This window comes from Gallinula chloropus (genome assembly GCF_964237585.1).
Source record: "Gallinula chloropus genome assembly, chromosome: 2".
NCBI classification, from domain to species: Eukaryota; Metazoa; Chordata; class Aves; order Gruiformes; family Rallidae; genus Gallinula; species Gallinula chloropus.
The window spans coordinates 89,312,856-89,338,897 of NC_140086.1; the positions used below are offsets into that span (position 1 = coordinate 89,312,856).

Genomic DNA, 26,042 nt, shown 5'->3' on the forward strand with positions numbered 1-26,042 from the left:
CTTTGTTGATTTATTTTAAACTGAATAGCTGGATACTTTACATTAGCAAAACTAAGCTCTCAAATGTGCAAGTGCTTAAAGTAGAGTAGCATAATGACCCGTGGAGGGAACACAGTAACCCAGACTCTACCCTGCATAAACCATGCTTTTTCACCTTTCTTTTCTGTTTGACTTGGGGGAGTAGGGTACCTATAGCTGCCTCGTTGGTCATATTGGGTTCTGGGTATGCTAATGGCTGCATATGCTCACCACCACCTAAGTATTTTTGGGGGTTTGTTCCAGCATTAATAATTTTGACTGATAGTCTTGGGGAAGAACACATGGGGAAATAGGATCAAGGCGACAAGCATTTCTTACAAAAGGGAAGATCCTGTGCCTCAGTCCCCAGATTCATGGGTCAGAGCAAGCCATGCATTTCACGCTGGTCCATTCCCACAAGGGATGGGTATGGTTGGCAGCTTGTGGGTCAATCAAAGCAAAATCCGCTGAGGCTAACAAAAAATTAGATTTGTTGCTAAACACCTAGTTCCTCTAATATTCCTTTCCCGGTTTGGTGACTCCTGAATCTTGAAAGCTCTGTTTTTAGTAGAAATGGAAAACAACAGCTTTGGCAATAAAGTTTATGTGCATAATGAACTCTCCAATGGATAAAGGTTTAAATCACTTAATAAAACTTCTTAATATTATTGAGCCCATTGGTGAAAGACAGAAACTGTACTGCCCTTACAAGCTGCAAGCTCTTAGACACTTTGATTGCTCTACTGATTGCTGTTCACATTGACAGCTGCTGTACTGAGAAGAAAAGGAAGGGAAAAGTGACACAAACCTGGTGCTGGGGGTGATACGGTATCTCGGTGCAGGACAGCATGAATCCGCATTGTGTGTGATTACCGGGCGGTGAATCAGCTGGGCTGTGCTTAGAGCCAGAAACCAGTAGCTTTCACATTTGCTGCCTGTTTCCCACTCATTGTGAAGCCTTTCCCTATCACTTGATAGACCTGGAAAGGAAGCGCAGAGGAAGCGAGTGCCACTGCTGGTTCAAAATGTTCCAGGGCAACTGGAAACATTGAGCAATGACCTGGGTGAGAAGAACAAGACCTTATTGACAGGGTTCAATCCTAGTCAAGTCTGTTTCCCATCAGCTTCCGAAGTAATCACAGCTTTTCTTTTTTTCATCTCCTTTGCACTCTCAGTTCACCTCCTTTTTATTTTATGTATTTAGATATTTATAGTGGACTGAGCAACTAAGGCCAATTAAGAAGTTCTATTGACTGTAATCCACCTCTGTCAAATCCTGGGGGAATTACCAATGAAAAAGACATCTGCATTAAAGGCACTTGGCATTCCTCACCCTTGCCCCCATGTTGCTCTGGAGTTGCCATTACATTAAAAATTCTCCCTTTGATGGGGTCTTGTTTTTTTCATTTGATGTACACATACTGTTCCAGGGATGTCATGGCTCACATGGTTTGCCATGTTTGAGATGATCCAGTGTCACAGACTGATGGCTGTTGGGTTACAGGCACTAAAAATTCACATGAGCACACACACACATACGTGTAGTGGGAGAAAGTATGAGTAAACTGAGACTTTTTGGTTTAAAGCTCTCTGGACTCTGAGAGACTTTATGAAACACTTATACCATAAAGTCATTCAACTATTATTTTTTTTAATGTTGTACTTTTAAATATACAGCAACGAGACCCTTGTACACAGTGCCATGCCACTTGGCATGGACTCATGCATGATACTGCCATCAGTGCAATCATCAATCTCTGCTGGCAGTCCTGCTGCGTTTGGGCCTCCTAGTTGTATCTCAAGTTTCTTACTTCAGCATGTTCTTCTCCTTAGGCTGTTTATGAGATGAGAAGTCCATTTCATCTGAGGTGAGAGAGGTTTTTTATCCTGGACAAACATGCTTTTAAAAGAGGACCAGAGAGATGTTTAGTTTTACACTTGAATGTCTCTGGCCACGATCACAGGAGAGCAAATCCTCCTAACAGAATTAAAGTGTGTAAGCACAGGTGACATCTCTTGTTTATGTTGGCTTTCTGTAGCACATCAATTGACTCTGGCATACTCTCATGCATTAAAGGAAGAACTAGTTCAAGAAGGCTGTGAAAAGATGCAGACTCTTTGGGCATGGGTTGTATTCACCAAATTGGTTAGTGAGGACTCTTTTGGAGGTGTGAACTCTGCTGGGTGTTTGTGACGGTGCATACACAATTTTTACAGATAATATGGCTTGCTGTATGCGGTAGTCCTGGCAGTAGCAATGCTAGGGAAATCACCTTACTTCAGGAAAATGTCTGCTAGCATGTGTTTTGAAGTATTTGCTTTTTGCAAGTTTAATAATTTACGTTTGATAAGTATTTAAAGGGAAGGGGGGGGGGGAAACCCCAAACATCAAAACCAAAAAGTCAAACAAAATAGCCCAAACTCTCAACCATCAATGTCAGGTAGAGTTATTGCTGCCTTCAAAAGTCTTGCGGAAGGGGCATGTGTGCAAGGGAGACCCAAGTGTGACAACACACTACAGAGGCATGTCTGTTTGTAGAGTATACCAAGCTTGCACTGATTTCTCTAGTATCTTCTTCCTTTCCTATGTCCAAAATAATTCAAATTCAGTAACTGCGGTTAGGATATTTTGGAAAGATGAGCCCAGGCACTTTATAATGGAACTTGGGAAGAGATTCAAGAGATGGGAATTCTCAACCAGTATTTGTAAGCAACCTATCTTTAAATATACTGCTTTGTACTCTACAATTAACCAAAAATCATTCATAGTATTTTTAGGTCAGTGTATAAATCTGGAGAAATCAAAGTATATACTCCTTACCAATTCAACTCTCTGCGATTGTTTTTTTCTTCCCCTTTTTGAGACCTTAATCAGGCTAAATCTCCCAGGCTCATTCAGTGTGTTTCTAACATTTTCCTATATCTTACTCTTCCCAGGATGGATCGTACTTGGCTGAGTTCCTGCTGGAAAAAGGCTACGAGGTGAGTGACTCGGTGACCGGCAGCAGGCTGATGGAGTCGATTGGATGCCGCAGCTCCAACTTCCTCTGCTTCTGTCCTTCCCTGTGTATGTTTTCCACTCCAGCCCTAGATAACAAATCAAAACTCCGGAGAGGAATGTGCAAGATGGCCTGTAATCATGCCAGCTTATTGTCCTATTTATCATCTAATGTCCACTGGTGGATTCCCTCTTCTCCTCAGGGTATAGCTGCTTTGCATGTTTCCCGCCAACTCAGATAAGCAGCAACCTGTGGAAGCCAAAACTGTAAGGAATTAGGGAATAATTTATGATGCAATGTACCACATAAGGGATTTAGAATCTCTCATTTGTTCTTTTTTTTTATTATTGTTTCATCCCCACAATGAAGGACGTTTTATTTTTGCAGTTGTATTTCAGCAATTGAAATCTTGCAGCTTGCTTCATTTTAAAAAATAAATTAAAAAATACTTTGGTAGTGTTACTTTCCACTCCTTCTCTTGGATTAATAGTATTCTTCCTTAGCACATGATTTTCACTTACCTTTTCCTGAGATTAAAGGGAGTGTGATTCCTTATTTCTTGCTGCATAATTTTTCCTGTCAAAATAAACCTTTCTTGTGGCCCAGCAAAGAAACAATCATCTTATTATGGTTTGGTTTGATGATCTTGAACTGTTGCAGGCAGATACGTAAGAATGCTTACCTTCTCAGTCATGAAAGACGCTTCCAAAATGTATTGTAATAGAAGGAAAGGGGTGGTGAAATTAATCTCTCCATAGTGTAGTATTTTCTGGCTTTTTGGTAAAAACTAATGATTGTTCCAATACTGGGTTGTATTACTTCTGTTGCCATTTTGCTTCATAGCTTACTGAGAAGTCTCCTCTTAGTCAGTCTGTGCTTTCCATGCTTTTGGACGTGTTTAATCTTGTCTTGCTTATTCTATCCTTTCTTCTGCTTTATTGGTATTGGGGTTTCAGTGTTGTAAATTGATTATTTTTTTACTAATCCTCCATTCCCTTTGGGAAAGTGATATCATTGTGATTGCTTCTGCTACTTTAAAGGCAAAAGAATATGCTGTCTCCTAGTGCACAATGAAATTTTGAACTGTTAACTGCAACTAAAATGAAATTTTTCTTTCTACAATAGAAAGGTTACAGTAATTGGGTAGAGGGGTTTTTTTTCTGTTCCTCAGCTCTCCATCTATTTGTTGGAATTCTTTCCTGAGTTCCAAAGTTAGGCCTCTGCCCTGAATAACTGAATGCAGGAGTATACACAGATTGCCTCCCTTACTAAGGTGGCTTGCTTGACTTCTTTTTAAATTTCAATCTATTTAAAGATTAAGGTCTGTTGAGAAAAATTCACTGATCTTACATTCTTAACTAGATTAACCAGTTTGCACACATTTTACCTTGTCAAAAAGTTTGCATTTCACCTGTCCTATGCAGACAAAGGTACCTTTCATCAGTTTTTTTTTCACAGCAATATTCCTGTCATGGATTAAGCATTTGGCAGATTTTCTTTCTTCTTGTGTGTGCATACCAGAAAAAGGAGTGGGAGAGAGGAGGAAAAAAAATAAAAAGGAACAGAAAAGCTGTGTTTGCGTGTTTTCTTGTTATCACTGGATGCAACAGGCTCCATGAACTTGTTTGCTGAAACTTTTTGAAGTTCTGGGGTGATTGCGTTTAGCACATCTCATTGGGCAATTTCTGGTATCACAGTTATTCAGCTGACATAAAGCTCTTGCAAGCACAATCTTTCATCAGGCTTTGAGCTGGCGAGATTTGTCTTATTGGTCAGTCGTTTGTGTGAAGTTGAATTTCAGCATGACTTCATTCAGAGATAGATAATTGAGAGCTTAAGAAGTCTCTCATCAAGACTTTAAGCCAAAATACTCAGTTTTGCTAGAAGAGTTGTTGAGAAGTTCAGTTAGCTTCCTATAGAGTAATTTGGTGCTCTAAAATGACATCTGATTTTTACTCAGAAAGACATATGCTTGTTTGAGAACTCAAAATACTTTTGCAAAAGTGAATATGGAAGTGTCTGAGTTTCTTTGGAACCTTCTGTCCCTATAAATTAGACACACATTCTGTAAATAATTATTTTATAGGGCTTTTAACTGCCTAGCTTTGAAAATTTACCTTCATAAATTCATTCTTTGATGGAAATTTGGGGAGAGGTCTGTATTTCTCTGTTCCCCATTGATCCTCAAAATGTGAATATTTTGCTGAGTTGCAGAAAGTTTAGTGTTTGAATTGTAGAACGAGGTGTCTTGTGAGCCTGTTGTGTGGCTGGGCACACGTGAAATTTTTTTGCAAGGAAGTTGGCATCATAAATTTGACTTGCCAGTTGTAAAGATGAAGTTATTCTGCTATTCTTAGAGATCTTGCCACCAAAATGTCATTCTTAAAGCAGCAAACTGGTCTTTCTCTGTGGTTTTGCATACCTCTCTACTCTTAATTTTCAGGCTTAAGATGGAATAAAAAGTGTTTTATGTGTTAAAAACCACAGCTTGTGTTAAGCGTAAAACAAAAATCCCTAACCAAAACCCCAAACACTGCCGGTTCCTGCAGGTATATTCTCACAGCTGCAAGTTAATATGAACTGAAAGAGTAAAGCGATGGCCCAACCTAACCAAGTGTAGGATGCATCAGCGTGTTGAGAGACCACTTTCAGAAATACAGACAGGGAGAAGCAGAGAACAGATACTAAAGCTTGATTTCACTTGAGGCAAGCACAACTTCTGCAGCTAGTAATCTAAGATAACGTGAATATTGGCAGCATCTGTGGGGCTGCCTTACATAAGGTGGAAACGAGATCAGTGTTTGAACAATTTCTGAATGTATTAGATACAAACTGGCTTTTCTTTAAGGGTAATCTCAACCAGTGGGTTTTTTCACCAAGCTGGTTAAAGGAAACTCCAAACCTGTGTTTCAGCCTTAGGCTTGCCTGTGTCTTGTAACTCACCAAAGAACACTGACTCATGATGTCCACAAAACAGCACTGACTGTTCTTCTAGTACCCCAGAAAGTGAACAACAGCCATTTTGTAAAATGTATTTGGGACTTGTCGCTGCAGCCCCTTCTCTCCCCTCTGTACACTCTCTCCTTTCCTAGTCCTGTCTCCTGCTGCTGCTTTTTCCATGTCCACCATCTCTGGCTCCAGAACTTCTCTGCAACCAGGGAGAAGTGGTTAGCATGGGACTCACTTATTGCTTCTCCAACTCCAAGTCTCACTCACTAGGAGATGGTGCTGTAATTCAGTGTGCTTTGTGCTGTGTGTGATGTTGACACCACTGGCAGCCCAAGCAAGGGAGAAGGTGGAACCAGTCAAGGGTGCTAAAATAAATAATGCCACATCAGAGCTCATCTCCAAGTATTTTGTTACCATTTAGGTAACTGTCTTCCTTTAGGAACAGAGACAAGTTCTGATTACCTGATGTAAGGGTTAGGCCCACATATATAAAAAGAGCAATGATGATGATGATGTACACTTTCCTCTTAATGCTCACCACTTTCTTTTTCCATTTTTCCTTGTTCAATCTCCAGGTGCATGGCATCGTTCGTCGGTCTAGTTCTTTTAATACGGGCCGGATTGAACATCTCTATAAGAACCCACAGGCTCACATTGAAGGAAGTAAGACTTTGTTTTTGTATTTAAGGCTTGGGATTTTTTTAGTCTATCATGTGTGTTTGGCAGAGAGAGGTCCCTGGGAGCAGGAAGGGAACTCCAGTTTCCTCTACCTAAATGTTATTAACAAGTATTTTTAAGCTGTGCTTGGCTTAGGATTGGTTATTTAAAACAAACAAACAAAAAATTCAAATAAACACCCCTGATAGCTAAACTTCCCTTTCTCTGCTCGTGTTACCTAGTTGCTCTCTCTCAAAGAAAAGTGACAACTTTTCTCTGATGCAAAGGTGACACAAACTATAGACACTTGTGTGTGTGAGTTACCAAGAGGTCAAAACTTGAGGGGGGCCCAGGAAGGTGCTTTCTGTTGCATAGAAATGTGCAGCAATTTGTAAATAGCTGGGTCTGCAAAAAGCTATGCAAGGTTGAAAATGCTGGGATATCAGAATAGTAAAACGTGGGGTGTTTTGATCCAGTTACCTTAAGCTTATCACTTCCATTTCATCATGAGCTTCTTAGTGCCTGATGCAGGTGGAGATTTAGGGACAGTCTGTGTGATAGCATGAATAAGACATCATCAGTTCTTACTAATGACAGGAAGAATGAAACTTTGGACCTTCTGAATTTCTGCACCCACGGAAATGATTACCTGCTTTTTCCTGAAGGAAAGGCATTGCTCTTGGAAACTTGTTCACAATTTACTGGATTCTGTTACTGACGATAAATTGGAAAGCTGAAATGTAGTGTACACCTTGCAAAAAACCCCTATTTCATTTCTGACATGACTTCAGTTGTGTTTGCTGTGAATAGTTGCTAGGTACCTTATACTGCCCCTTAAAATATCTGATTGAGAGGGGTAAAATTGAATGAAGTGTCTTCATGAAGAATGCTTCAACCTGTGTTTCCATCAAGGACAATGTAAGAACTGTGTTCCCCGTGACTTACATCCGTGGCTCACAGGGTAAAATGAAGCAAAAGAAATCAAACAGGAACCCACGCATTGTGAGGACCATCTTGCAAATATGAAGAGTGATTTGAGAAGGCAATGTAGATCATGAAAAATATGTATAGGAACGTTAAAGGAAAGGTATGGAAGAAAATAAAAAGAAAGCAGACCTTACATGTTTTTCCCCACTTCTTATCTTATTTTCCTTTAACTGAGGAATGTAGCTGTATGAATGGGAGGAGGAGGAATTGGACTTGGAAACTCAGGAAAGGCTTCTCCATGGAGACTGTTTGGAAACAAGGGGTTTCCAGGCAGTACTGGAGGAAGCAAAGAAGTACTAGTGGTTGATGTGAGCAATCCCTCATTTTTTCTTTGCGCAGTGTGTTCTTCCCATGAGGAATTGATTATATATTGCAAGATGATGATCTTCATAGACAGTTGTGAAACAAACCTCTTAATCCTACCCCACCCTGGACCCCCACCCCCACACAAAATAGAACAAGAAGGAAAACAAGGTGTTTCCTGAAGAGACCTCCAGTTATTGCGTGCTAAGGAGTTTTAGGAGGTTTTTAGATTGGATAGTATTACTAAAACCTGAAAGCTTTTACATTTGATCTGTGCTTATATAAATCTTTCAACTAAATAAACCCCATTTATAATATTTTCTCTTAGCTTATTGCTCTTGAAAAGACCCCTTTTTCATGGGTCAGGAAACCAACAGAGCCTCATGCCCTGCTCCTCTTCCAAAAAGTCAGTTGGATAAGAATTTTTGAAGATTTGATGGTAGACCAAAATGGGTATTGCCCTTTTTGAGAGCTCAAAATTTAAGGTAATTGTGGGAAGGTATCTCTGATGCTTTGCTCAGCCCAGCCAGCAATCCACCTTCCACAGGGAGCTTTGAGACTTTTTTCTGGCCTGGTGATGGTGGCAGAACTGGATGTCTTTGGTGTAGGAAGAGAGAGCCTGGCTGTGGCACTTCTGGCTTAGGCTGAAGAGGAAACCGGTTGCTCTTTCAGGCCATCAGGCTCCTACAGAGCTCTGTTCCCTGGGCCTCCTCTTGTAACACTGCCCTCTGCTCCATCCTCTCTGAAAGGCTGGCTCAGCTGGAAAGGAGATTTCTTATAACTCCCAGCCAAGGTAAGCTGCAGCAGCAGCAAACATCCTCCCCTTGTCTATGGGAAGCTTCCTTTTCTCATGCAGAAAAGTGTATTTGGGTTCTTCCCTGCTCCCATCAACCCACAGAGTTCTGGGAAAGGTGGTAACTGCTGTCAGAGAAATTTAGATGGTTTTTGCTCTTGGTTTCTAATTAGTGTTGCAAGAAAAATGCAGCAACAGGGGGTCTGGACACCAACAGTTTTGAGGATTGCATGTTCATACCAATATCCTAATAGTTTAATCCTATGACCATTTGGGATCTTTTGCATCCTGTGGCCTACAGGTAGAGCTGGTTCCATGAAAGTTTTAACGTGGTGGTGTTACAGCACAGCCTGTATGGAACTGGTGGCAGGACTGAAGGCAGTCCGTACCACGGATTATTGATGTGTATGCACAAAAAGGGTCATGACCCACTTGCTGTCACCCATACTTAATCACAGCTATCTCTTTCTTCATTTAAAAAAGTTGCATTACCAATCCCCTACAAGTTAGCTACAGCTTCATCTGGGTCTTGAAGTCTCTTCAGAACTGCCTTTTTCAAGCAGCATGGATGTAAAAGCAGATTTCAAGAATATACTCTGACCTGTGAGGCTGCATCAACCTGCAGAGCCTCAAGTGCCTGTTAAACAGGAAGGTGCAAAGCTGAGCACCTGGGCACCATGTGGTCTGTTACTTCCTTGCTGCCTTAAACTATTTTAAAAAAATCACAAAACATAAAAACCTTAAACAGCTTAAAAACAATGTTTGCATATCATTGTGGCCTTTAAAAAAAAAAAAACAACCAAAAATATACTGTTGATTCACATGGTAGTCACTTGTAATAAACCATGTAATTTTTGGTTTCAGAACTTAAAATCAAGTTGTGTATATCTGTAGGTAATACAGCCCCAAATAAGTGCTAACTATTCTCAAATGGTAAGAAGGCTAAGCTACTGAGAAAAGGAATTTCTTTTCTGGAGACAGGACAATGTAAACAAATGTATTAAGGGCAAAAATATGAAATGAAAATCTGTATAGATATGGCAAGTAAATGTAAACAGGTTGTTAATTGATGGTTGTAACAATTTTCCTTTTTGATGAATAGATATGTGAAAAGTAGTGTGATGGTGTGATTTTTTTTTTTTAAAGAGGAAAATTTAGACCTGTTCTATCAGAGTCAATTTCACTTGTGGAATAATTTCTTGACAATTCAGGATCTGAAAATAAGGACAAGTTGATAAGCCTGCTCGTTTAGTTTTGACAGGAGCTGATCTCATGCTCTTACCTAGTTTTTCACATACAGATTAGAAAGTAAATCAGTTGGGAAAGGATAAACAGCAGCTGTGTGACTGACATTTCTAACCATATTTGAGATTTTGATGTGTAATATCATGAAGTTTGTTTCATTGATAGTTACAATGTTCTCTGAAGTTCCTTTACAAGGTGTATCTATATTTTTTAATGGCTAAACAATAGTAATACATACAGTGAGTTCTCCTGTAATGGGAACTATAATGTGATAGGTAGCTTAAGCATATTTGTTGTGTTGTGAAATTATTCACAGAGGGAACTTAAACATGTGTGACATTTTGGGAAAGAGAAGAAAGGTATTGTATTATAAACCTTTGTGGATCAAAGATTGGAAGCCAAACCTAAAACAGTGCACTTTTTTGTGGCTGAAATTCCATATATGAGATTGAAAAGATACTCTGAAATTCATTACTCCTTCAGACAAATATGTTTTGTGCTTAGAGCAAGGAAAAAAACCCAGGCAAATTCTTGTTCAGCCAGGGATCTCTTAACTTTTTCCAGTAATGCTTACTTGGATTTTAAACTCTGTATTCTTAAACTCTGAAGACATGAAGCTGCACTATGGTGATCTCACGGACAGCACCTGCCTGGTGAAGATCATTAATGAAGTCAAACCCACTGAAATATACAACTTGGGAGCTCAAAGCCATGTCAAGGTGAGTAGCTTCTAGCACTGAGAATTGTAAACTTGCATTGATGGTGGTACACTGCTTTGATTATTTTAGATGGCAGCATATATTGCTGTTTTCATAACTGCTAACTTTGACAGGTAAGGACTGCCTTAAATCAAGGTAGTTGTGTTTCCATGGTGCTGAATTACTGTGTGATTCTTGTTACTGAATGTGTATTAAAATGTCAGAACACGTGCAGTTTACGTTGTCATTATCCACAAAATCCATGGGTTTAGAAATCTGATTTCTCTATCATGTAACAACTTTTTCTGTAGCACTTCCTGCTGATCAGCAGCTCTAGTGGAGGAGTTTTACAATGCAGCTTGGGCAAACAGCACTTAGAACCACGTTATTCAGTTTGTGTTATAACCAATACATGTATCTGAGTGTCATTGCCAGAAAGACTTTGCCTATAACAGTTTGCATGCAGGGGCCATTTTTTTTTTTGAAAGATCAACCTAGAAACACCTTTACCTACAGTGTTACAACATTTCTGCCTTTTTTTTTTATCAAATTACAGAAACTGAAACAAAAAGAACTTGTTGAACATAACTAACTTGACCCTAGGAAATGCTACTGCATCAGAAGGAAATCAAAGAATGGTTTGTGTTGGAAGGGACCTTCAAGATCATATAGTTCCATCATCCCTGCCATGGGAAGGGATACCCTTCAGTAGACAAGGTTGCCCAAAGCCTCATCGAACCTGGCCTTGGACATTGACAGGGAGGGCAACCTACTCCATGAACTCACCACACTCACAGAGAATTTCTTCCTACTATCCAAAATAAATCTACCCTACTTCAGTTTAAAGCCATTGCCCCTTCTCCTATTGCTACACTCCCTTATAGAGTCCCTATTCAGTTTCTTGTAGGCCCACATCAGGTACTGAAAGGCTGCTATAAGTTCTCTTCTTCAGGCTTAAAAAGCACAACCATCTCAGCCTGTCTTCATAGGAGAGGTGTGCTAGCCCTCTGATCATATTTGTGGCCCCCCCTTTGGACTTGTTTCAACAGTTTAAAATCTTTCTTGCACTGGGGACCCCAGAATTGGATGGTAGTACTCCAGATGAGAGGTGGAGAATCACCTTCTCTGACCTGCTGGTTGGGCTGTTTTTGATGCAGGCCAGGACACAGTTGGCTTTCTGGGCTGCAAGCATGTGTTGCTGGCTCATGGTGAGCTTTACATCAGCCAACACTTCCAAGTCATCCTCCTCAGCGCTGCTCGTAATCCATTCTCTGCCCAGCCTATAGTGTTTTTTGGGATTGCCCTAACCCATGTGCAGGACCTTGCACTTGGCCTTGGTGAACTTCACATAGTTCACATGGGTCCACCTCTCAAGCCTGTCAGGGTCCCTCTGGATGGCATCCCTTCCCTCCAGTGTGTTGAACGCACCACACAGCTTGGTGTTGTCTGCAAACTTGCTGAGGAGAGTGCATGTGATTCCACTGTCTGTGTCACTGACAAAGATGTTAAGTGCTGGTACCAATGCTGATCCTGGAGGCATGCTTTTTGTCACTGAACTCCACTTGGACATTGAGCTGTTGGACACAACTCTTTGAGTGTGACCATCCAGCCAATTCCTTATCCATCAAGAGGTCCATCTGTCAAATCCATGTCTCCAGTTTAGAGACAAGGATGCCATGCAGGACAGTGTCAAAGGCTTTGCACAATCCCAGGTAGACATGTCTGTCACTGTTCCCCTTATCCACAAACGCTGTAACCACATCATGGAAAGTCAACAGATTTTTTTTTAGGCATGATTTGTCCTAAGTGGGTCCCTGTTTGCTGTCACCAATCACCTCCTTGTTTTTCATGTCTGAGCATAGTTTCCCAGAAGAATCTGTTCCATGATCTTAACAGGCACAGAGGTGAGACTGACTAGCCTGTACTTCCCAGAGTCGTCTTTTTTTCCCTTTTTAAAAATGGGGGTTAGTTTTTTTTTCCTCTTTTCCATTCAGTGGGAGCTCAACTGGACTGCTGACTTCTCAAATATGGTGGAGACTGGGTTAGCCACTTCATCTGCCAGTTCCCTCAGAGCCCACAGATGCATCTCATCAGGTCCCATGGACTTGTGCACCTTCAGGTTTCTTAGATATTGTCAAGCCTGATATTGTCCTACAGTGGGCAGTTCATCATTCTCCCCATCCCTGCCTTTTCCTTCTGTGTCCTGGGTAGCGTAGCTAGTGCCCTTGCTGGTGAAAGCTGAGGTAAAAAGTTTGTAGAGTATCTCAGCCTTTTCCATATACTGGGTAACCAGGTCTCCTGTTTTGTTCAGGAAGAGAGCCCATGTTTTCTCTCATCTTTCTTTTACTACTTGCAACTTGCTGCTGGCGAGCCTGATGTTACCCTTCTCCTTCTTTGTGTCTAGTTTAAAGCTCTGTCAATGAGCCTGCTAGTTCCTGGGCAAAGACTTTTTCCCCTTTGAGAAAGGTGAATCCCATCTGATCTGACTTCTGCAAGCCTGGTTCTGCGCAAACCCTATTGTCAAAACCCCCCCAACTGTGGTGGTTAAACCAGCCAGAGAGCCACATATTGATGGACTGTGCCTGTCTGTTCCTCCCAACATTGCTGCCCACAACTGAAAGGAGGGAGGAAAAAATAACCTGCAGGCAACCATCAGTAACCATCCTAAGACCCTGAAGTTTCTCTTAATTGCTTTTGTACTGTATGTTGCAGTGTATCGCCAGCCACTACAGTTGGAAGAGCAGTAGTGGATTGTAGTCAGAGAGCCGTGCCAAGCCCCAGGGAGTCAGTAGATTTCCCTAAGACCCTAAGGAGGGTCTTTCTGGTATATTAGACCCTCTGCACCACTCTGAAGGGAGTCACTTACAACTATAAAACACCTTTTCTTCTCCTTGGAGATGGTCACGATACAAGGCATGGGCCTTTCTGGCCTTGGTGATAGATCTTGTGTAGCTAGACTATCATCCATGCCATCTATGCTGAATATGAATAGTAGAGCAGATAACACATGCAAAACATAAACTAAAGTTATGCTACATTGCTGTATCATGGAAAAAACCTGTTTTTTGAGTCAACTCCATTTACTTGCTAACCTCATTCAGACTTCACTTCATGATTACAATCTGAAACTGATGGCCAAGTAGAAAATTACCCTTAAAATAAGTTTTGTCAGTCATATTCTCTGTCTTTTATGCAATATGAAAGTATTCATTAGCGCAAACCAATGGAACATTCAAGCCTCAGGAAAATCAGCATTCCTACAAAAAGCAACACGTTGCTCCTATCAATCCTTAAACCTTGAAACATAGCGAGAGGAAATCATGTTAAAAGACTGCAGTTATAGTGACAAGCCAAACAGCAGCATATAGACATGAAAGGAGAATAATCTTGCTTTTGAATTGCCTGTGTGGTGGAATTATGTGGAATTGTGGTAACCATGGATCTGGTTAGGTTTATTAGCACAGGTACAGCAATGTAAGAGCAAGGCTACATGAGTCCATGGGTAACTTTGGTCCAGAAGACAATTTAACTGCTGCTCTTCAGAGTGAAACCTGAGCCAGCAAATCCTGATGAGTATTTTCAGTCCACGGCTAGATGTTCCAGCATTTCATTTCTTGAATTAGTGCATTCAGTGACAATCTCCACAGAAATCTTTGTGTCCAAAGATGGTATTAGCTTGGTACTAACATTCCACTCCCAAATTCTCTCCATGTGGCTACTGCAGCTGGCACGTGCTCAAGTCACAGTACTGGGAGATCATGAAGAGGTAGTGGTGATGCCACTATCTGTTCTTGTGTGACACTGTCATAGGCTCAGGGAAGGTTTATTCTCAAAGTATCTCACTGTGTGAATGTTTTGAGTCATTGCAGATCTGACACTGAGTCTTGCCTTTTGGCAATCTAATGTGCTTTGGAGCATAATGAGGAGGCATTGAAATGTCTCTCTTAAAAGGTAGCCTGAATGCAGCAGGCCAATACTAAGACAGTGATAGAAGGCCTATTGGAACTCCAGATGGACCAGGGTGTGCTTGTTATGCTTCTTAATATCTCCAGTAATCCTTCTGTTGTTGCAGCTGAGGAGAGAACCTAAGCACCCCAAGTCTGTTGACTGAGGGATTTGACTGTGGTATTGACAGGATTTAGAAGCAGTCCAACGGTGCTTACCATTTTAAAACAAATACCAATCTTAGAATAGCAAGTAGAACTTGGCCACCTGTCAGGGGTGAACATCTTCATCAGAGACCTGAACATGTCTTACTATTAAACTTTATGTAAACTTATTGGCTTTGCTTATGTGCATCATGTTTGGGGAAGGAGAGAGAAAAAACTTCTAATCTTAGCTTGCTTCACATTCTGGTGACTTTGTACCAGTGACGTCTTCAGTACTTTTTGGTAATGTTTATGTTGGCTTCTGTTTATGCAGAATAAAGTTTTCTATCACTCTCACTTCCAGTCAGTTTGTGAGCCATGCTGAAATGAAGGAAAATAAAATAATAGGAAGTTGGTCTGGTTTCCTGTAGGAAACCAATGAAGATGAAATTGGTTCTTGGAATGAACCCACAGTAGTCTGGGAAATAGTGTCAGAGAAGATGTTTTTTCTGAATCATAAATAGAGAGCACTATGACTCATAAAGTAGGTCACTGAGAGGCTGATCTGATTTGTACATAGGAGAAAGTGAGAGAAGACTGAAACTTGCTCCTTATTAAAAACAGTAAACTTAACAGAATGATATCATCAGTAGGAACAAATTATCCAGTGTGCATTCCTGTTTTGGTGGGGAATGGGGATTAGCTCTCAGCACTGTAGCTTCTCCACTGGATGTTCAGAAAACAGTAGCACATTCACTTCACAGTTACTAAGCAAACAGTTTGCCCTCATGTTCTCTATCCAGTCTTTATATGTCCTGGTGCTTTGGGAATCTGTGTGCTGACCCTGAGTTGTTTTCATTTAATTAGGAGCAATTGCTTACAGCATATTGATTCTAAAAAATAATCTATTCTTTTATAGCATGCAGATGGCTTAATCTGAATTGTTATCCATAACTCTGTACTCATATCCCTCTACCCGTTGAATGTCTTGAAAATCAATTATCCAAGTGCTAGGTTGGCTAAAATTATAGAAATGTCTCTTTTTGTATGGTGTTTCAGTAGATGTATAAACATAGATATATATGAACTTGTAACTATTTTTTCCTGAAGGAGACGTGATCTCATCAGTGTTGCATGAATGTGCTGTAACACTTTTTGGCTTGAGTTGTCTTGAACTGGTAAAGCTGGGAAATTATTAATTTTTTTTTTACAAATTTCTGAAGCAAAAGGGCAATATAACCTTAGTAAAAGATCTTTTGCTTTCAGCATTTGAAATGTGCTGCATTGAACAATTAAATGTATGACTGAATGAATGGCTCCAGTTTTGTGGCTATTACTGTCCCAGTAGTCATGTATTAAATAGCCTTGTCCAATGTGACTGTAGTGCAGATAGCCACAAGTGCTCAGTTTATTTCTTTAAATTGTTACTTGGTGATAGAATGTTATTTTGCCTGCTCACTGTCGGCATTTGTTGCTAGAAATTTTATAGTGAATTTGTTTTATAAGATACAGAAATAGTGGGTTGGTTTTTTTGTGTTAGGTGCTCCTTACGTGCACAACAGGCACATGTTACTGAAGAGCAAAACCTTACCTGTGTACAATTACAATTGAAAAAAAACAGTAAATGCTCAGTTTGTTTTTATTACTTTTCCAGATGCACGTTTTTTTGTTCCTTAGTTTAGGGCATATTAAGGTTCTATTTAGTTTTAAGTCCTTGCAGACACATATGAGTGCTTGGAGCTGTGCAGGAATTAATGTTAAGAAGCAAACCCTACCACTGTTAGCTGAAAGGTGAAATGTAAAAATCCAAGGGACTTTTAACACATAATCCCTCTCTTGAGTAAGGATGTCTTTGTTTTCCCACTGGTCATCTTTTTGTTGTTGATAGACCTGTAGAAGCCATTCTTGCTGCCCTTCATGTCCCTTACCACATTCCAGTCCAGAGGGGCTTTGGTTTTCCCACCTCTATATTTGCCTGCTTGAACAACCTCTTTGTATTCCTCCTGGGTTGCCTGTCAGTGCTTGCACCAGTTATATGTTCCCTTTTTATGCTTGGGCCAGGAGCTCCTTATTCATCATATGGGACTCCTGTCACCTTTGCTTGATTTCATACCTGTCAAGATAAACCATTCTTAAGCTTGGAAGAGGAGATATTTGAAAATCAGCCAGCTCTTCTGGACTCCTCTTCCCACCAGGGCTGTATCCCATGGTACTCTACCAAGTAGATCCCAGAACAGGCAAAAGTCTCTATTCCCTTGAAGTCCAGGATTGTGATCCTACTTTTATGTCTTGCTCCCTTCTCTCAGGATCCTGAAGTCCACCATCTCATGATCACTGCAGCTAAAGCTGCCCTGACCAGTTCTTTCTTGACTGTGAGAAACAGATGATCATATCATTTGCTCTTGTGACCTGTTCAGCTACCCATGTCAGGAGGTTACTGAAGCACTCCAGAAACCTCCTGGATTGCTTGTACCCTGTAGTCCCTACAGCAGATACCAGGATGGTAAAAGTCCCTCATGAGAACCAAAGATCTATAAACAGGCTTCTGCCTGTTATATGAAGAAAGCCTTAACTACTGCTACTAGAATCATAGAATCATAGGGGTTGGAAGGGACCTCAAGAGATCATTGGGTCCAACCCCCCTTCCAAAGCAGCTCCCTAGCTCATATTTTAGACAGGTGTCCAGATGGGTCTTGAATATCTCCAGAGATGGAGACTCCACCACCTCCCTGGGCAGCCTGTCCCAGGGCTCTGTCACCCTCACTGTGAAAAACTTCTTCTGCATGTTGGTGTGGAACTTCCTGTGCTCCAACTTGCAGCCTTTGCCCCTTGTCCTGTCCCCACAGACCACTGAAAAGGGGCTGGCCATTTCCCCCTGCATCCCATACTTAAGATACTTATAAACATTAATAAGGTCCCCCCTTAGTCTTCTTTTCTCTAGGCTGAACAGTCCCAGCTCACTCAGCCTTTCCTCATAGGGGAGATGCTCCAGGCCCCTAATCATCTTCGTAGCCCTTCTCTGGACTCTCTCCAGGAGATCCCTGTCTTTTTTATACCAGGGAGCCCAGAACTGGACACAATATTCCAGATGGGGCCTGACCAGGGCAGAGTAGAGGGGGAGGATCACCTCCTTCAACCTGCTGGCCACACTCCTCCTGTTGCACCCCAGGATCCCATTGGCTCTCTTAGCCACCAGTGCACACTGCTGGCTCATGGCCAACCTGTCATCTACCAGGACCTTCAGGTCCTTCTCCACAGAGCTCTTCTCTAGCAGGTCATCCCCCAGCCTGTACCGATACAAGCAGTTATTCCTTCCCAGGGGCAAGACTCTACACTTGCTTTTGTTGAACCTCATCTGGTTTCTCCCTGCCCAGCTCTCCAGCCTGTCCAGGTCTCTCTGGATGGCAGCGCAGTGTTCCTGCCTGTCAGCCACTCCTCCCAGCTTTGTATCATCGGGTACTTGCTGAGGGTGGATGCTATTCCCTCATCAGGGTCGTCATTGAAGATATTAAACAGGACTGGATCCAACACCGAGCCCTGGGGAACACCGCTAGTAACAGGCCTCCAGTCAGATTCTGCTCCACTGATCACCACTCTCTGAGCTCGGTCTGACTACTTCATGTTGTCAAGCATGTTTGCGTCCCTGGGATCCTCCTGGTCTAAGGAGCATGAACCCTATGGGAAATAGGTTTTCTTTTTTATTTCCCACCATAGCCTTTCATGGGATGATTCTTCCTGCAGTTGTAACTGTGGTTATGAACAATTGCTGAGGGGCAAATGGTGCCATACAACATTAGGGTGAAGAAAGCAGTGTTTGGAACATGGCATGGAAGGCATCCTTCTGTTTAGGACACAAATGGGTCAAATAATTAAAAATACCTATTGCTGACTTACTTCTGCAGGATTTCTCAGTGATGCTATAAGGACAGTCACAATCCCTCATCCCCTTTTTTATTCATGCAATTACTGCAGTTGAAAACTGTCTGTGATAACATTGGTCTATTAGACAATGGTGTCACTCTAAGGCAGTCTCATATGAAGAAGGTATTTCCACTGCATGTGTAGAGTGAGTATAGCTAGGAGAAAAGTCAATGTTCAAGCTTAAATAACTTAGCCTGGAAGTAATTCAGAACTGAGAATTGAAGTTTCCTGATTGTGGAGTTCTGGGGATTCCTTTCAGATTGTCTTCATGCTGATCAATAGCCAGGTTGGAGAACGTGCCCTTCTTACAGAACAGGTCTCTATTAGGTACCTTGTTTTGAAAATGCTGCCCTGTGTTTTGGCTTAGCTTTAACCATCTCAGTAACACTGAAATAAAATAACTTCTACTGATAGCTGTCATTGGTAGATTAATTCCTAAAATAGTTCTTTTGTGCTGGAGATGTGTTTTGGTCTTGTCGTCCATGTGTTAAACAGGGATGTTTCCAGTGAGTTAGTAGGGTGGATTTCTTTTAATAATTATTATTACACATAAATACCAATTAGTAATCTTAATGATGCTATTTATGTGCTTAGATGTTAACTGTGTACTTGCTCCGTCTGGGTCCAATCCTGCAGTACTTCCACCTGGCGAAAGTTTGGGGTTTTTTTGTTTTGATACAATCTTGCTTATTTGAAACTGCAGGCTAAATAATTCAAGGAATTAATTGTAAAGTTTTTCAACTATTGCATTAGTAACAAGGCTTAGAATTGTGTATTACAGCTCATGTAATAAATGTTTTATGTACTGTACTGTGTGGTTCTTATGTTCTTACATGCTCAGTATGTGTTGTGCTGTTATATTACCGCATAGGCTTTAGGCTTGTTGTGAATGTCACAAGTGCTCACAGCTTCTGAGAGAATTAATGTTGGATTTTTTGTGTTTTATAAAACAAGCAGTTTGACTGTTCAATGTAATGAGATCTAGTATAGTTAATTGTAAAGAATATTAGCAGCACTCTGTTGTAGAGATGTAGTAAGACTTATTCTTTGGGAAAATAAGTCTAACCAGACCTTAATTTTATGGAGTTGGAGAACTTTATAGTTATGCTTTATAGAATATTTTGTCTCAAGATGATATCAAATTACTTCTAATTTAGCATGTATGGCAGTTCATTTTACTAGCCGAAAAAGTGAGTTTCCAAACCTGATTTGTGCTATAGTAAGACTATAAATACTGACCCTTACTGCCACAGGGTACTTTTGTTTAGCGCAGGATCTCTGCGTGGGCCCGTGGTACCGTACATGATGGGGTACCTCCATCTCCTGTCATCTGCTTACTGGTGGTGGCAGCTCTCAAGACCAGCCTTGTGAACACAACCTCGCTAGAAAATTGTTGTGCAAACCATCAGAATTGGTATTTGCACCGTGCTTTACGTGATGGAGTCTTAGTCCTTAGCCGGGGCAATTAGGCTCTCTGCTGTACACACAAAGAAATAAAAATTAGCCTGGGCCTTCTGTCCTGCAGAACGCTTTACTGGTTTGCTTGTGCTGGTATCATCCAGGGTATGATCCTGCAAGGTGCTGAACAGTTTTAGCATAGCTTGGCGCAACCTTTAGCTGCTTTGACTTGAGGCTGTAGGAGCTGCTTGGACGCTGTGTCCTTGTGGGACAGAGTGCACCAGAGGGCAGAATAAGCCTCTCCAGTGTTTCTTTCAAATGCTTAGATGTGTTGTTCTGCTGTGCATAGCTTAAGCTCTTTAAGTAATCTAATTCCTTTTAAACAATCAGGTTTTAAGTAGTTCTACGCTTGAATTTTTCTGGACTTTTTTTTTAATATAATACTCACAGTACCTGTTGAAACAGATTTTGTGTGTGGCCTAGAAAGAAAGGTAATTCCAGTAATAGCTAGCAATTGGAACTTTGTCTCTTCACTTGGTCCACTAAATATTTATGGCAACTTTACATAATCTTTGTAATTGTGGCTTGTATTGTCAGACTAAATAGATTTAAAACCAAGTGTTTTGTTACTAAGGAACTTAATGTAACTATTAATTTTATTAAACAGCTTAACTTTAATAGTTAAATATATGTATTGTGGCTGCAAATGTTATGAATGCATAAAGAGAACAATGGAATAACACAGTCAGTGCTGCTAGTATATATTATCAAATATAAGCATTAACAAATTGCTACCCAAACCAAGTACTACTTATGTCAACGCCAATGAGAAAATTAAGTTATTAAGTTTATGGGCATATTTTAATACCGCAAAAGATTTCTCATGACTTCTGCTGCAGGCTGGTATTGCCTCTGTGCCCTCCTATTTTACCCCTTTCATTTTCTCATTACCTGCATCCTCCTTTTCTCCCTACCCTTGCTACCATGTAGGGTATTTTTCCCCCCTCTCTGGAAACTTGTGCAAGAGTCCTTAAGCTTTTTGGATCACAATGAACCTTATTTATACTTTGTGTGAATAACATTTTTTGCCTTTTTTTAATCTTTTGTTTTGTTGTTTTCTCTTATGGATCATTTCCAGGGTAAGTGCTAGTGCACATTTCTACCAATAAGTTGTTTAAATGCATCAGGAAAGCAACCGTGTAAAAAGAAATGAAGTATTTGAGCACTTAATCAGGGATGTGAACAGGATGTTTCCATATGGCTTGGTAATTAAAGAGCAGAATAGACACTGTCATGAATCTGCAGCTGAAGAATATCAATTCCTTTTGAATTTTTTGCAGTTTCAGCGGGTGAGTGGGTGTCCATTTGTGTGATGTTCTACAAATGCCAGCAAGGGACTCTTTTGTTGGGTTTTTTTTTTAAGCCACTGTTCCTGTGTTGTGCAGTCGTATACGAAGCAGGCTGAATGCTGTGATGAATGAAGTGGTGTTTATCTTTGTGACCCCGATGACGGATAAAGTACCACCTCCTTCATCTCATGCTTTGTGTGTGGTTTCTGCTTTAGGGCTCCATAACTTGACTTCCTGACTGACTTCTGAATTTTACGTCTGCTGTAGTGAAGGAGTATGATCGGTGAATCTCTGTTCGTTTGATACCATGGCCCCTGTTAGGTCTGGATAGCTGTTGAAATCAAGCTCTTGATGAGTGAGGTTGCAACACATTTAAATTCCAAATTTAAAAATAATTGCTTTAAAACAAAGTTTAGAACTGGCCTTCTGTTTGAGGTTATGGCTGGAAGAAGGTTGTTAAACTGGATTGTCTTTTTAGGGTTGAGTTGTTTATTATATAATTCTGTTTTTCTTTTCAATGATCACATCTCTGCTTTAACTGTATCTCTTTCTAAGTGAAAGACCGATTGCTAAAGTGATTTCTGTGGCTGGGGGTGAACTGGGGAGAAGTGACCAAAACCTTTCCTGTTAATTTCCTTCTAAAGAGCTGCTGGTGGGGACGAGAAAGCTGGGGGAAAGGGAAGGCAAAGCCAGTTTCCACGTTCACAGCGTTGTATTTCTTGTGTCAAATAGATGGCAGCAGAGCGTTATACACAATGGAGCAGCTCCATCCTGTAATGGAAATGACACTTCAAGCTGATTTGTATCAACTGCAGCCTTGAACAACTTGTCATTAGGCATAAAATAGGAAAGAAAGCTACTATTGATAATGCGGACGAATAGAGGATGAAGAAGGGTATGAGATGCTATAAAGTACTGAATTTCTGGAATAGTCCCAGGTGGCAAAACTTAATCTTTTAAGGTATGTCATCCACTCATGCAACATGATTGAAATCAGCTAACATAATATGCATGTCAAAATAAAGAGACAGAAAGAAAAAGAAAGTATTCACAATTCGCAACTGAAAGTGATATACAGCTGCCTTGGGGTACTGTACGACTTGGCCAGAATGCCTATTTTTTAGTTAAACGAGTTAGAGAAAGGAAATGTCAGTCCTCAATCAGGCAAGCATTCTTTGGTAAGGTTTGCTCAAATGTCAGCATTTTTAGGAAAAGAGTTGCAGTTTGTTCTGCTCGGATCCCCAGAATTAGATTTGCTATTAAAATGAGTTAAGCTGCAGATCTGCCTCTAGAAGTGTTTGATTAATAATAGGAGTGCAGTGTTTGACTTAGTATTTATTAAGTACAAAATTAGTGGCTGCGAAATATCTGCAGTCATCTAGGCATTAACATGTTTTGTTGCCTGCTTGCCTGTATCTAAAATTTTTTTTACAGGACAATCCCAAAATAAAAGGTGGAATCGAAGGCTTTGACTTTGGTGTCAGTGATTGATTGCACAAGCTCTGGAATTTTAAGATATCGCAGTAGGAGAATAGAAAAGAAGTTGAGAAATTATTATTACAGTGTGACTGGAGTAGTCAAAAAATTATGTCAAGGCTGGAAAAGTCAGTAAGGGGTGCTATCTTAAAATTAAAACCCATTTTATTTCTGTTACAGATCTGAGCGCAGCCATCCTGGCTAAGCACAAACGTTGCTGTCTATATTTCTGATGGAGCAAAACTAGGGTTTTACTTTCTGTAAGCAGATACTTGTTAACCGAAGTGCCGGCAAAAATGTTAGAACAACATGGTGATACCTGACAGGCTTCTGTTGTGATAACTTGTCTCTCATATAATGTTTCTTTTTCTCAAACCTAATATTTTAGTGATCCATCCACCCCCTTCAGCAGGCTAGGAAGAAAACCAAACCACTGTGTAAATTATTTCTTACAGGTTTAACAAAAAGCGTATTTGATTGTCTTTGAAGTATTGCAACTCGTGCTAGCTGCTACAGTTTACTGAGATCAGAGGGTAAGACAGGTCTACAGGAAAGTAGGTGATTTTTCAGTATCATTCATCATACACTATAGAAATATAACAGCTCTGACTTCTGGAGCTTTTTCATTACAGTTAAAATACTGTTTGTGCAGCTAGATGACTGGGTCTGTGTGTGTTTTGTTTTGCTGGGTTGGTTTTTTAAAAAAAAATTATTTAATATCGTAACATGAAAGTCACAATTTTAAGAAAAATGTTGATGTAGCAATTCTATTCAGTATCTGCTGTTTTAACACCAGTAAAGCACAGCTATTAACTGAAGGAAATGCATGTGATTTGTTGGATGAGTAATAATATGAAGCTAGCTTAATCCATTTTTTTCCTCTCGCTAAGTATTACATTAATGTGGCATATCATGTATTAAAAATTTTATTGTGCCTCTGAACATGCTTCCATGGAGGCATATTAAAGTCATGGAAGAAATAACGCGGTTGGGTTTTAGGGTTTTTTTTTAAACACTGTTTACTAGGTTGCTGTTCTAAACACTACAAATGGAATCTATGAAATGCCTGTGAATAAGCAGTAATACATGCATTGCATCGATTATTGAGATAAATTAGGTTGGCAGAATAATTGCAGACTTGTTAAAATAAGCAGTTCAAAACACTGTCTGTAATTCTTGGGGCTAAGTGCTGCAGACTCCTATTTAAGCCAAACCTCACTTAAATAAGTGTTTGTGAGGGGGGTGGTGAGGAGTGAGGGTTGTTGTTGTCTCTTGCCTCTTTTTTCCATTGAGGTAAGGATATTAGCTTGAATGACATCATTTAATTTTCTCAATTTTGAAATGGCATATTTGCATAACAAAGCAGTATTTCTTTTTCTTTTTTTTTTCCTTTCCCCTTTATGATTATTAGGACTGCTGGGGTGTATGTGTGCATGCATGTTTCTAGTCGTCCTGCTGAGTAACGCTAGATTTGTTCTTTGTTCTGTGTAAGTTTGGCTTTGTGGCTTACGCAGCTTTAAAAACGTATGCGTATCCTCTCGGCTTCCTTCATCTGTGGAAGAAACGCGCCGTGTGTCTGAAAGCTACTCAGTGCGTTTCACAGGCATGCAAAGCAAGAGAAATAAAATGTGTTTTCTGTGGTAAAATTGGTTTTGCTTATTTTTGTTTGAGCGTAAGACGCAGTAGTGATAAAGCACACAAAACACTTCTGCCAAGGAACTGGTGCAGCGGGACGCACACAGTTGAGCTCGCAGAACTGATGGGTGAGAATGGCTGTGTGCTCAGGAGTGGCCAGGGCACATCTGCACCAGCAAGGATTCATTCCACTGTTGTAACAGTCATCGGGCACGGGTTTTCTGGTTTTCCTTGAATATTTTAGAAACTGAAGATGAAACATAATTTGTTTGAGTTCCAAAACTGTAATGAGATTTTTTTTTAAATGTCTTTTTTTACTACTTCATTAGTGGCAATACATTTTTTGGATGTTGGGAAAAGACAAAGTTGTTCAACTTAGCCACGTTGAAAAATACACTGGTTAGGGGGAAAAATATAAGTTGTCATTTTGGGATATTTAGGGTCACTTGATGTGTTCATTTTCCTATTTATAGCAATGACCTTGAGGCAATCTGTATGCAGTATCGCATCTTGACTGAGTGTCTCCCGTGGACGAGACGATTGTTTACCTTGTAAACAGTGTACATCTGGTATTTATTGATCATCCCTTTGAATTAGGAATCAGATTGGTTTAAATAGTGTGGCTGTAGTTTAGTCTTGCTGTGCTGCTGTTGTGTTATATTTTAGCAGCAGAATACAGTTATTCAGGAAGCTTACATATCTTCAGAGATCAAGAGCTATAACTTAGGAAAAACTGAGAGTTCCCTGCTTGTAGGAGACAGTTGGGGCTGGAGAGAGAGGGAACAGCTTTATCAGCATTTGTACCCTAACATGTAACTTGTTTTGCGGAGAAGTTAGGTGTGTTTTGCATAACAGCAGATTGTTTGGCAAGACAATCTTCTCTCTCTTTTTTTTTTTTTTTAAATTCAGTACTGTCTGCCATTGCACAGAGAACTCCTCTGCTTCCATTAATTTTTCTCACCCTGACTTTTTTTTGATGCGGAGCTGTATTGAGCATCTTTGGCAATAGGTTCGGACTCCAAAAGTGCAGTAAGAGCAATAGGAGGAGCAGTCTCGTGGTTTATCTTCCTACACAGCTGTCCATACTAGTCTTCCATTAACTTATTTTTTTCATAAAGTAGTTTCCTTGAGTATATTGGCTTGCATAATTGTGTTGTGAATGCCTCAGTTGCATTTTTTCCTGTAACTGTGATGCAGAGAAATAGCATTTTAATTTTAGCTAGACATTCTTGCATAATGTTGCTTGATGGTGATGCAATTTCGCTGGCATAGCATCAGAACAAAGGATACAGCATCAAACAAGGACGTAAAAACAAATTAAAGGATGCTAGAAGTTTGAAGCATCGCTTTAAAGATTTTAATGTGCTTAATATTCTTGACTTTTTTTTTTTAAGCTCTGTGTGTGTGTGACAAGTTCTGAGCTCTGTGGAGCTTTTCTAATTTTATTTAGGTATAATACTTTTGGCTTGTCTCTAAAACTCCACTGTGGCAAAGAACATCCTCCAGAAATGATGTATTTTAATTAC

At 40.3% G+C, this 26,042-nt stretch overlaps 1 protein-coding gene across 1 annotated transcript in view; it reads left to right on the forward strand.

Moving 5' to 3' along the window:
• The window catches only part of GMDS (GDP-mannose 4,6-dehydratase), a 428,530-nt gene that overhangs the window by 66,524 nt on the left and 335,964 nt on the right, over positions 1–26,042 (forward strand). The window contains exons 2-4 of the mRNA XM_084260584.1: positions 2,956–3,000; positions 6,542–6,629; positions 10,561–10,670. Coding sequence (XP_084116710.1) covers positions 2,956–3,000; positions 6,542–6,629; positions 10,561–10,670 — 243 coding nt within the window. The remainder of the gene's footprint in view (positions 1–2,955; positions 3,001–6,541; positions 6,630–10,560; positions 10,671–26,042) is intronic.